The sequence below is a fragment of the Oncorhynchus mykiss genome, chromosome 1 (genome assembly GCF_013265735.2).
Source record: "Oncorhynchus mykiss isolate Arlee chromosome 1, USDA_OmykA_1.1, whole genome shotgun sequence".
NCBI lineage: Eukaryota > Metazoa > Chordata > Actinopteri > Salmoniformes > Salmonidae > Oncorhynchus > Oncorhynchus mykiss.
The window spans coordinates 93446430-93460921 of NC_048565.1; the positions used below are offsets into that span (position 1 = coordinate 93446430).

General features: G+C 40.3%; 2 protein-coding genes across 2 annotated transcripts in view; one reads left to right on the top strand and one right to left on the bottom strand.

Annotated features, from left to right (window-relative positions):
• Positions 1–14492, bottom strand: part of LOC110513667 (dedicator of cytokinesis protein 1) — a 527949-nt gene that overhangs the window by 264025 nt on the left and 249432 nt on the right. The gene's annotated exons all lie outside the window — the stretch shown is intronic.
• Positions 1–14492, top strand: part of LOC110501964 (inhibitory synaptic factor 2A-like) — a 53613-nt gene that overhangs the window by 24650 nt on the left and 14471 nt on the right. Inside the window, exon 4 of the mRNA XM_036988820.1 lies at positions 6812–6883. Coding sequence (XP_036844715.1) covers positions 6812–6883 — 72 coding nt within the window. The remainder of the gene's footprint in view (positions 1–6811; positions 6884–14492) is intronic.

Consider the following 14492-nt stretch of genomic DNA (forward strand, 5'->3'; position numbering starts at 1 on the left):
TAGGTAGACTATATTACATGGATTTATTGTGATGGTGTAGGTAGACTATATTACATGGATTTATTGTGATGGTGTAGGTAGACTATATTACATGGATTTATTGTGATGGTGTAGACTATATTACATGGATTTATTGTGATGGTGTAGACTATATTACATGGATTTATTGTGAAGGTGTAGACTATATTACATGGATTTATTGTGATGGTGTAGGTAGACTATATTACATGGATTTATTGTGATGGTGTAGACTATATTACATGGATTTATTGTGATGGTGTAGGTAGACTATATTACATGGATTTATTGTGATGGTGTAGGTAGACTATATTACATGGATTTATTGTGATGGTGTAGGTAGACTATATTACATGGATTTATTGTGATGGTGTAGACTATATTACATGGCTTTATTGTGATGGTGTAGACTATATTACATGGATTTATTGTGATGGTGTAGGTAGACTATATTACATGGATTTATTGTGATGGTGTAGACTATATTACATGGATTTATTGTGATGGTGTAGACTATATTACATGGATTTATTGAGATGGTGTAGGTAGACTATATTACATGGATTTATTGTGAAGTTGTAGACTATATTACATGGATTTATTGTGATGGTGTAGACTATATTACATGGATTTATTGTGATGGTGTAGGTATACTATATTACATGGATTTATTGTGAAGTTGTAGACTATATTACATGGATTTATTGTGATGGTGTAGGTATACTATATTACATGGATTTATTGTGATGGTGTAGGTAGACTATATTACATGGATTTATTGTGATGGTGTAGGTAGACTATATTACATGGATTTATTGTGATGGTGTAGACTATATTACATGGATGTATTGTGATGGTGTAGGTAGACTATATTACATGGATTTATTGTGATGGTATAGACTATATTACATGGATTTATTGTGATGGTGTAGACTATATTACATGGATTTATTGTGATGGTGTAGACTATATTACATGGATTTATTGTGATGGTGTAGGTAGACTCTATTACATGGATTTATTGTGATGGTGTAGGTAGACTATATTACATGGATTTATTGTGATGGTATAGACTATATTACATGGATTTATTGTGATGGTGTAGACTATATTACATGGATTTATTGTGATGGTGTAGACTATATTACATGGATTTATTGTGATGGTGTAGGTAGACTATATTACATGGATTTATTGTGATGGTGTAGACTATATTACATGGATTTATTGTGATGGTGTAGACTATATTACATGGATTTATTGTGATGGTATAGACTATATTACATGGATTTATTGTGATGGTGTAGACTATATTACATGGATTTATTGTGATGGTGTAGGTATACTATATTACATGGATTTATTGTGATGGTGTAGACTATATTACATGGATTTATTGTGATGTGTAGGTAGACTATATTACATGGATTTATTGTGAAGGTGTAGGTTATATTACATGGATTTATTGTGATGGTGTAGGTAGACTCTATTACATGGATTTATTGTGATGGTGTAGACTATATTACATGGATTTATTGTGATGGTGTAGGTAGACTATATTACATGGACTTATTGTGATGGTGTAGGTAGGCTATATTACATGGATGTATTGTGATGGTGTAGGTAGACTATATTACATGGATTTATTGTGATGGTGTAGGTAGACTCTATTACATGGATTTATTGTGATGGTGTAGGTAGACTCTATTACATGGATTTATTGTGATGGTGTAGACTATATTACATGGATTTATTGTGATGGTGTAGGTAGACTATATTACATGGACTTATTGTGATGGTGTAGGTAGGCTATATTACATGGATTTATTGTGATGGTGTAGACTATATTACATGGATTTATTGTGAAGGTGTAGACTATACTACATGGATTTATTGTGATGGTGTAGGTAGACTATATTACATATATTTATTGTGATGGTGTAGGTAGACTATATTACATGGATTTATTGTGATGGTGTAGACTATACTTCATGGATTTATTGTGATGGTGTAGGTAGACTATATTATATGGATTTATTGTGAAGGTGTAGACTATATTACATGGATTTATTGTGATGGTGTAGGTAGACTATATTACATGGATTTATTGTGAAGGTGTAGACTATATTACATGGATTTATTGTGATGGTGTAGGTAGACTATATTACATGGATTCATTGTGATGGTGTAGGTAGACTATATTACATGGATTTATTGTGATGGTGTAGACTATATTACATGGATTTATTGTGAAGGTGTAGACTATATTACATGGATTTATTGTGAAGGTGTAGGTAGACTATATTACATGGATTTATTGTGATGGTGTAGACTATGTTACATGGATTTATTGTGAAGGTGTAGACTATATTACATGGGTTTATTGTGATGGTGTAGGTAGACTATATTACATGGATGTATTGTGATGGTGTAGACTATATTACATGGATTTATTGTGATGGTGTAGACTATATTACATGGATTTATTGTGATGGTGTAGGTAGACTATTACATGGATTTATTGTGATGGTGTAGACTATATTACATGGATTTATTGTGATGGTGTAGGTAGACTCTATTACATGGATTTATTGTGATGGTGTAGGTAGACTCTACATGGATTTATTGTGATGGTGTAGACTATATTACATGGATTTATTGTGATGGTGTAGGTAGACTATATTACATGGACTTATTGTGATGGTGTAGGTAGGCTATATTACATGGATTTATTGTGATGGTGTAGACTATATTACATGGATTTATTGTGATGGTGTAGGTAGACTCTATTACATGGATTTATTGTGATGGTGTAGGTAGACTCTACATGGATTTATTGTGATGGTGTAGACTATATTACATGGATTTATTGTGATGGTGTAGGTAGACTATATTACATGGACTTATTGTGATGGTGTAGGTAGGCTATATTACATGGATTTATTGTGATGGTGTAGACTATATTACATGGATTTATTGTGAAGGTGTAGACTATACTACATGGATTTATTGTGATGGTGTAGGTAGACTATATTACATAGATTTATTGTGATGGTGTAGGTAGACTATATTACATGGATTTATTGTGATGGTGTAGACTATATTACATGGATTTATTGTGATGGTGTAGACTATATTACATGGATTTATTGTGATGGTGTAGACTATATTACATGGATTTATTGTGATGGTGTAGGTAGACTATATTACATGGATTTATTGTGATGGTGTAGGTAGACTATATTACATGGATTTATTGTGATGGTGTAGGTAGACTATATTATATGGATTTATTGTGATGGTGTAGACTATATTACATGGATTTATTGTGATGGTGTAGGTAGACTATATTACATGGATTTATTGTGATGGTGTAGACTATATTACATGGATTTATTGTGATGGTGTAGGTAGACTATATTATTTGGATTTATTGTGATGGTGTAGAATATATTACATGGATTTATTGTGATGGTGTAGACTATATTACATGGATTTATTGTGATGGTGTAGACCATATTACATGGATTTATTGTGATGGTGTAGGTAGACTATATTACATGGATTTATTGTGATGGTGTAGGTAGACTATATTATATGGATTTATTGTGATGGTGTAGAATATATTACATGGATTTATTGTGATGGTGTAGGTAGACTATATTACATGGATTTATTGTGATGGTGTAGGTAGACTATATTACATGGATTTATTGTGATGGTGTAGGTAGAATATATTACATGGATTTATTGTGATGGTGTAGACTATATTACATGGATTTATTGTGATGGTGTAGGTAGAATATATTACATGGATATATTGTGATGGTGTAGGTAGACTATATTACATGGATTTATTGTGATGGTGTAGGTAGACTATATTACATGGATTTATTGTGATGGTGTAGGTAGACTATATTACATGGATTTATTGTGATGGTGTAGGTAGACTATATTACATGGATTTATTGTGATGGTGTAGGTAGACTATATTACATGGATTTATTGTGATGGTGTAGGTAGACTATATTACATGGATTTATTGTGAAGGTGTAGACTATATTACATGGATTTATTGTGATGGTGTAGGTAGACTATATTACATGGATTTATTGTGATGGTGTAGGTAGACTATATTACATGGATGTATTGTGATGGTGTAGACTATATTACATGGATGTATTGTGATGGTGTAGACTATATTACATGGATTTATTGTGATGGTGTAGGTAGACTATATTACATGGATTTATTGTGATGGTGTAGGTAGACTATATTACATGGATTTATTGTGATGGTGTAGGTAGAATATATTACATGGATTTATTGTGATGGTGTAGGTAGACTATATTACATGGATTTATTGTGATGGTGTAGACTATATTACATGGATTTATTGTGATGGTGTAGGTAGACTATATTACATGGATTTATTGTGATGGTGTAGGTAGACTATATTACATGGATTTATTGTGATGGTGTAGACTATATTACATGGATTTATTGTGATGGTGTAGGTAGACTATATTACATGGATTTATTGTGATGGTGTAGACTATATTACATGGATTTATTGTGATGGTGTAGGTAGACTATATTACATGGATTTATTGTGATGGTGTAGGTAGACTATATTACATGGATTTATTGTGATGGTGTAGGTAGACTATATTACATGGATTTATTGTGATGGTGTAGACTATATTACATGGATTTATTGTGATGGTGTAGGTAGACTATATTACATGGATTTATTGTGATGCTGTAGGTAGACTATATTACATGGATTTATTGTGATGGTGTAGACTATATTACATGGATTTATTGTGATGGTGTAGGTAGACTATATTACATGGATTTATTGTGATGGTGTAGACTATATTACATGGATTTATTGTGATGGTGTAGACTATATTACATGGATTTATTGTGAAGGTGTAGGTAGACTATATTACATGGATTTATTGTGATGTGTAGACTATGTTACATGGATTTATTGTGATGGTGTAGGTAGACTATATTACATGGATTTATTGTGATGTGTAGACTATGTTACATGGATTTATTGTGATGGTGTAGGTAGACTATATTACATGGATTTACTGTGATGGTGTAGGTAGACTATATTACATGGATTTATTGTGAAGGTGTAGGTAGACTATATTACATGGATTTATTGTGATGTGTAGGTAGACTATATTACATGGATTTATTGTGATGGTGTAGGTAGACTATATTACATGGATTTATTGTGATGGTGTAGGTAGAATATATTACATGGATTTATTGTGATGGTGTAGGTAGACTATATTACATGGATTTATTGTGATGGTGTAGACTATATTACATGGATTTATTGTGATGGTGTAGGTAGACTATATTACATGGATTTATTGTGATGGTGTAGACTATATTACATGGATTTATTGTGATGCTGTAGGTAGACTATATTACATGGATTTATTGTGATGGTGTAGACTATATTACATGGATTTATTGTGATGGTGTAGGTAGACTATATTACATGGATTTATTGTGATGGTGTAGACTATATTACATGGATTTATTGTGAAGGTGTAGGTAGACTATATTACATGGATTTATTGTGATGTGTAGACTATGTTACATGGATTTATTGTGATGGTGTAGGTAGACTATATTACATGGATTTATTGTGATGGTGTAGACTATATTACATGGATTTATTGTGATGGTGTAGACTATTACATGGATTTATTGTGATGGTGTAGGTAGACTATATTACATGGATTTATTGTGATGGTGTAGACTATATTACATGGATTTATTGTGATGGTGTAGACTATATTACATGGATTTATTGTGATGGTGTAGGTAGACTATATTACATGGATTTATTGTGATGGTGTAGACTATATTACATGGATTTATTGTGATGGTGTAGACTATATTACATGGATTTATTGTGATGGTGTAGACTATATTACATGGATTTATTGTGATGGTGTAGACTATATTACATGGATTTATTGTGATGGTGTAGGTAGACTATATTACATGGATTTATTGTGATGGTGTAGACTATATTACATGGATTTATTGTGATGTGTAGACTATGTTACATGGATTTATTGTGATGGTGTAGGTAGACTATATTACATGGATTTATTGTGATGGTGTAGAATATATTTATTAGCCTGTTTCAACTCTAGATGTTAAGTTCTGTATGGGTGGTTTGGAGGCAACGAGTGGAAGACCCGGAGATACTAAATCATCTTTGTATTAATGAACAGTCAATTGTCCTGAGACCGACAGTTATTTGCATGACAATCATTGTCTGACAACATTTCAGACCTCCACAGCGTGGGCGCACACACACACACACACACACACACACACCGAGCCATCACTTCAGCCCAGGATCAGACAAGGCCTCAGCTGAAGGGACAGAACCTCCATCCATACAAAGGGCTTTATCAGGGATGGAACACACACCCCTGTCTATTCAGGTCCATGTTCACGTTCTGTTAATGAGGAAGAACAGATGAGACAGAGAGCAAACGAGGAGGGAACGGCTAACAAACCTGTGATTGTTCATTCACCTCCTCTCTTCCTCCTCTCCTCCTCTCTCCCTCTCTCCCTCTCATCTCCTCTCCTCTCTCCTATCTTCTCCCTCTCTCCTCTCCTCCCCCCCTCTCTCCTGTTTTCCCCTTTCTCTCCTCTCCTCCCCTTCTCTCTCTCATCTCTTTCTCTCCCTCTCCTCTCCTCCCCTTTCTCTCCTATCCTCCCCCTCTCTCTCTCTCCCTCTCCTCAGCCTCTCCTATCGAACCGGACAGGACACGGCCAACTGTGACACGTGTCGGAACAGCGCATGCATAATTTACAGGTTAGTGGTGTTGCGTGTGTATGTGTGTGTGGTGTGTGTGTGTGTGTGTGTGTGTGTGTGTGCGTGTGTTAAAGGCCCAATGCAGACATAAACATAATTGTTCTGTGTTTTATAGATATTTCAACACTTTGAGGTTGGAATAATCCTGTGAAAATGTGTAAATGATGATAACTTCCTCATACTGTAAAAGTTGTTTGAAAAGACCACCTGAAATGTCAGTCTGTTTTGGTGGGAAGGAGTTTTGGCCTGCCTGGTAACATTAGTTCATAGACCAATAAGAAAGAGTTCCAAAAACCTCTCTGCCAATAACAGCTAGTTTTGCGTTGTCTCCTCCCCACTCAGACCACACCCAGACAGTTCCAGATAAATTCTTGCTTGAGGAATGTCTTTTTGCTAAGAAGCATTTTTTTTTATATTTTTGACCATTTTAATGGAAAACAATCCCAGTAAGCTACTTCATTGTTGCCCAGAAATGATTTGATAAAGAGATAAAACCAGCTGGACCTTTAAAGATCACTGGCGAGTCTGTTGGTAGTCTGTTGTTTACCCAGCATCCCCGGGGGTCTACAGGTCTGTTGGTAGTCTGTTGTTTACCCAGCATCCCCGGGGGTCTACAGGTCTGTTGGTAGTCTGATGTTTACCCAGCATCCCCGGGGGTCTACAGGTCTGTTGGTAGTCTGTTGTTTACCCAGCATCCCGGGGGTCTACAGGTCTGTTGGTAGTCTGTTGTTTACCCAGCATCCCCGGGGGTCTGTTGTTTACCCAGCATCCCCGGGGGTCTACAGGTCTGTTGGTAGTCTGTTGTTTACCCAGCATCCCCGGGGGTCTACAGGTCTGTTGGTAGTCTGTTGTTTACCCAGCATCCCCGGGGGTCTACAGGTCTGTTGGTAGTCTGTTGTTTACCCAGCATCCCCGGGGGTCTACAGGTCTGTTGGTAGTCTGATGTTTACCCAGCATCCCCGGGGGTCTACAGGTCTGTTGGTAGTATGTTGTTTACCCAGCATCCCGGGGGTCTACAGGTCTGTTGGTAGTCTGTTGTTTACCCAGCATCCCGGGGGTCTACAGGTCTGTTGGTAGTCTGTTGTTTACCCAGCATCCCCGGGGGTCTACAGGTCTGTTGGTAGTCTGTTGTTTACCCAGCATCCCGGGGGTCTACAGGTCTGTTGGTAGTCTGTTGTTTACCCAGCATCCCCGGGGGTCTACAGGTCTGTTGGTAGTCTGTTGTTTACCCAGCATCCCCGGGGGTCTGTTGGTAGTCTGTTGTTTACCCAGCATCCCCAGGGGTCTACAGGTCTGTTGGTAGTCTGATGTTTACCCAGCATCCCCGGGGGTCTACAGGTCTGTTGGTAGTCTGTTATTTACCCAGCATCCCCAAGGGTCTACAGGTCTGTTGGTAGTCTGTTGTTTACCCAGCATCCCCGGGGGTCTGTTGGTAGTCTGTTGTTTACCCAGCATCCCCGGGGGTCTACAGGTCTGTTGGTAGTCTGTTGTTTACCCAGCATCCCCAGGGGTCTACAGGACAGGCACTGAACGACTCATGAGGAGACAGGGAAGGGTGACTGTCCCAACACAGACTTGATGACTGTCCCCACACAGACTTGATGACTGTCCCCACACAGACTTAGTGACTGTCCCAACACAGACTTGGTGACTGTCCCCACACAGACCAGTGACTGTCCCCTTTAAATCAGACTAGACCGTCTCAAGTAGGCTTTAAATCAGACTACACCATCTCAAGTAGACTTTAAATCAGACTACACCATCTCAAGTAGGCTTTAAATCAGACTACACCATTTCAAGTAGGCTTTAAAATCAGACTACACCATCTGAAGTATCCTTAAATCAGACTACACCGTCTGAAGTAGCCTTTAAATCAGACTACACCGTCTCCATCTAGTGGATCAGACTACACCGTCTCCATCTAGTGGATCAGACTACACCCTCTCCATCTAGTGGATCAGACTGGTCAGATATAAAGAGGTCTTTACAGGAAGGACTACATTCTATTCACTTTGATGTGTGGCTGAGAAAGGTATTGTAGTCAACTGTAATGTGGACTGTTTAACCGTAAGACCAGACTAAATGACAGGACTGGAGGGAGACATCAGCAGATAAACAGAGACTCTGCATCCTGATTATAACGTGATAGGAGAACAGAGGAAACTGCCGAGTCATGGTTTTATTAAGAGAGGGCTAAATGACAGGACTGGATGATGACATAAGGGGTTAAACAGAGACTCTACATCCTGATTATAACGTGATAGGAGAACAGAGGAAACTGCCCAGTCATGGTTTTATCAAGAGAGGTGGGGGGGGGGGGGGGGGGCAGCAGTGAGGACAGTCCTTTATATAGCTTGGGGACAATACAGAGAGGAGAGTAGAGCAGAGGGTTGGGTCAAGGAGAGAGCAAGGACAAGGGCTGGGGTGAGAGGAGAAGCCTGGGGACAGGGCTGTGATTTAGGCACGAGATTAGTCATAAATTAGTCGGCCCCTTCTGCTGAAGCCATGTGACCTCCTGCCAGCCCCTGGGAGAGAGAGAGACTTGGTAGGTTAGCTAGGCTGAATCTAGGTTAGCTAGCCTAGTGTCTACTGTAGAGACCACAACACACAGTATAGTATCATACCAGCTCCTCTAGTCAAGTGTCTACTGTAGAGACCACAACACACAGTATAGTATCATACCAGCTCCTCTAGCCTAGTGTCTACTGTAGAGACCACAACACACAGTATAGTATCATACCAGCTCCTCTAGTCAAGTGTCTACTGTAGAGACCACAACACACAGTATAGTATCATACCAGCTCCTCTAGTCTAGTGTCTACTGTAGAGACCACAACACACAGTATAGTATCATACCAGCTCCTCTAGTCAAGTGTCTACTGTAGAGACCACAACACACAGTATAGTATCATACCAGCTCCTCTAGCCTAGTGTCTACTGTAGAGACCACAACACACAGTATAGTATCATACCAGCTCCTCTAGTCTAGTGTCTACTGTAGAGACCACAACACACAGTATAGTATCATACCAGCTCCTCTAGCCTAGTGTCTACTGTAGAGACGACAACACACAGTATAGTATCATACCAGCTCCTCTAGTCTAGTGTCTACTGTAGAGACGACAACACACAGTATAGTATCATACCAGCTCCTCTAGTCTAGTGTCTACTGTAGAGACCACAACACACAGTATAGTATCATACCAGCTCCTCTAGTCTAGTGTCTACTGTAGAGACCACAACACACAGTATAGTATCATACCAGCTCCTCTAGTCTAGTGTCTACTGTAGATACCACAACACACAGTATAGTATCATACCAGCTCCTCTAGCCTAGTGTCTACTGTAGAGACCACAACACACAGTATAGTATCATACCAGCTCCTCTAGCCTAGTGTCTACTGTAGAGACCACAACACACAGTATAGTATCATACCAGCTCCCCTAGTCTAGTGTCTACTGTAGATACCACAACACACAGTATAGTATCATACCAGCTCCTCTAGTCTAGTGTCTACTGTAGAGACCACAACACACAGTATAGTATCATACCAGCTCCTCTAGTCTAGTGTCTACTGTAGAGACCCCAACACACAGTATAGTATCATACCAGCTCCTCTAGTCTAGTGTCTACTGTAGAGACGACAACACACAGTATAGTATCATACCAGCTCCTCTAGTCTAGTGTCTACTGTAGATACCACAACACACAGTATAGTATCATACCAGCTCCTCTAGTCTAGTGTCTACTGTAGAGACCACAACACACAGTATAGTATCATACCAGCTCCTCTAGTCTAGTGTCTACTGTAGAGACCCCAACACACAGTATAGTATCATACCAGCTCCTCTAGTCTAGTGTCTACTGTAGAGACCACAACACACAGTATAGTATCATACCAGCTCCTCTAGTCTAGTGTCTACTGTAGAGACGACAACGCACAGTATAGTATCATACCAGCTCCTCTAGTCTAGTGTCTACTGTAGAGACGACAACACACAGTATAGTATCATACCAGCTCCTCTAGTCTAGTGTCTACTGTAGAGACCACAACACACAGTATAGTATCATACCAGCTCCTCTAGCCTAGTGTCTACTGTAGAGACGACAACACACAGTATAGTATCATACCAGCTCCTCTAGTCTAGTGTCTACTGTAGAGACGACAACACACAGTATAGTATCATACCAGCTCTAGTCTAGTCTACTGTAGAGACCACAACACACAGTATAGTATCATACCAGCTCCTCTAGCCTAGTGTCTACTGTAGAGACGACAACACACAGTATAGTATCATACCAGCTCCTCTAGTCTAGTGTCTACTGTAGAGACGACAACACACAGTATAGTATCATACCAGCTCCTCTAGTATAGTGTCTACTGTAGAGACCACAACACACAGTATAGTATCATACCAGCTCCTCTAGTCTAGTGTCTACTGTAGAGACGACAACACACAGTATAGTATCATACCAGCTCCTCTAGTCTAGTGTCTACTGTAGAGACGACAACACACAGTATAGTATCATACCAGCTCCTCTAGTCTAGTGTCTACTGTAGAGACCACAACACACAGTATAGTATCATACCAGCTCCTCTAGTCTAGTGTCTACTGTAGATACCACAACACACAGTATAGTATCATACCAGCTCCCCTAGTCTAGTGTCTACTGTAGATACCACAACACACAGTATAGTATCATACCAGCTCCTCTAGTCTAGTGTCTACTGTAGAGACCACAACACACAGTATAGTATCATACCAGCTCCTCTAGTCTAGTGTCTACTGTAGAGACCCCAACACACAGTATAGTATCATACCAGCTCCTCTAGTCTACTGTAGAGACCACAACACACAGTATAGTATCATACCAGCTCCTCTAGTCTACTGTAGAGACCACAACACACAGTATAGTATCATACCAGCTCCTCTAGTCTAGTGTCTACTGTAGAGACGACAACACACAGTATAGTATCATACCAGCTCCTCTAGTCTAGTGTCTACTGTAGAGACCACAACACACAGTATAGTATCATACCAGCTCCTCTAGTCTAGTGTCTACTGTAGAGACGACAACACACAGTATAGTATCATACCAGCTCCTCTAGTCTAGTGTCTACTGTAGAGACGACAACACACAGTATAGTATCATACCAGCTCCTCTAGCCTAGTGTCTACTGTAGAGACCACAACACACAGTATAGTGTCATACCAGCTCCTCTAGTCTAGTGTCTACTGTAGAGACCACAACACACAGTATAGTATCATACCAGCTCCTCTAGTCTAGTGTCTACTGTAGAGACGACAACACACAGTATAGTATCATACCAGCTCCTCTAGTCTAGTGTCTACTGTAGAGACCACAACACACAGTATAGTATCATACCAGCTCCTCTAGTCTAGTGTCTACTGTAGAGACCACAACACACAGTATAGTATCATACCAGCTCCTCTAGTCTAGTGTCTACTGTAGAGACGACAACACACAGTATAGTATCATACCAGCTCCTCTAGTCTAGTGTCTACTGTAGATACCACAACACACAGTATAGTATCATACCAGCTCCTCTAGTATAGTGTCTACTGTAGAGACGACAACACACAGTATAGTATCATACCAGCTCCTCTAGTCTAGTGTCTACTGTAGAGACCACAACACACAGTATAGTATTATACCAGCTCCTCTAGTCTAGTGTCTACTGTAGAGACACAGGGCTCATCTGGAAAAGAGAAGGCATTGACCCCACTACACAGGGCTCATCTGGAAGAGAGAAAGCATTGACCCCACTACACAGGGTTCATCTGGAAGAGAGAAAGCATTGACCCCACTACACAGGGCTCATCTGGAAGAGAGAATGCATTGACCCCACTACACAGGGCTCATCTGGAAGAGAGAAAGCATTGACCCCACTACACAGGGCTCATCTGGAAGAGAGAAAGCATTGACCCCACTACACAGGGCTCATCTGGAAGACAGAATGCATTGACCCCACTACACAGGGCTCATCTGGAAGAGAGAAAGCATTGACCCCACTACACAGGGCTCATCTGGAAGAGAGAAAGCATTGACCCCACTACACAGGGCTCATCTGGAAGAGAGAAAGCATTGACCCCACTACACAGGGCTCATCTGGAAGAGAGAAAGCATTGACCCCACTACACAGGGCTCATCTGGAAGAGAGAAAGCATTGACCCCACTACACAGGGCTCATCTGGAAGAGAGAAAGCATTGACCCCACTACACAGGGCTCATCTGGAAGAGAGAAAGCATTGACCCCACTACACAGGGCTCATCTGGAAGAGAGAAAGCATTGACCCCACTACACAGGGCTCATCTGGAAGAGAGAAAGCATTGACCCCACTACACAGGGCTCATCTGGAAGAGAGAATGCATTGACCCCACTACACAGGGCTCATCTGGAAGAGAGAAAGCATTGATCCCACTACACAGGGCTCATCTGGAAGAGAGAAAGCATTGACCCCACTACACAGGGCTCATCTGGAAGAGAGAAAGCATTGACCCCACTACACAGGGCTCATCTGGAAGAGAGAAAGCATTGACCCCACTACACAGGGCTCATCTGGAAGAGAGAAAGCATTGACCCCACTACACAGGGCTCATCTGGAAGAGAGAAAGCATTGACCCCACTACACAGGGCTCATCTGGAAGAGAGAAAGCATTGACCCCAGTACACAGGGCTCATCTGGAAGAGAGAAAGCATTGACCCCCTGTCAAAATAAAGGTTACAAAATGAATCCCGATATAACGCACCAGTTTAGACTAGAACCATATTGGGTCCCATTTGGGCCAGTCAGGGTTCACTACTTTAGACTAGAACCATATTGGGTCCCATTTGGGCCAGTCAGGGTTCACTACTTTAGACTAGAACCATATTGGGTCCCATTTGGGCCAGTCAGGGTTCACTACTTTAGACCAGAATCATATAGGACCCATTTGGGCCAGTCAGGGTTCACTACTTTAGACCAGAACCATATAGAACCAGTTTGGGCCAGTCAGGGTACACTACTTTAGACCAGAACCATATTGGGTCCCATTTGGGCCAGTCAGGGTTCACTACTTTAGACTAGAACCATATTGGGTCCCATTTGGGCCAGTCAGGGTTCACTACTTTAGACCAGAACCATATAGAACCAGTTTGGGCCAGTCAGGGTTCACTACTTTAGACCAGAACCATATTGGGTCCCATTTGGGCCAGTCAGGGTTCACTACTTTAGACTAGAACCATATTGGGTCCCATTTGGGCCAGTCAGGGTTCACTACTTTAGACCAGAACCATATAGAACCAGTTTGGGCCAGTCATGGTTCACTACTTTAGACCAGAACCATATTGGGTCCCATTTGGGCCAGTCAGGGTTCACTACTTTAGACCAGAACTATATAGAACCAGTTTGGGCCAGTCATGGTTCACTACTTTAGACCAGAACCATATAGGACCCATTTGGGCCAGTCATGGTTCACTACTTTAGACCAGAGTCATATAGGACCCATTTGGGCCAGTCAGGGTTCACTACTTTAGACCAGAACCATATTGGGTCCCATTTGGGCCAGTCAGGGTTCACTACTTTAGACCAGAACCATATTGGG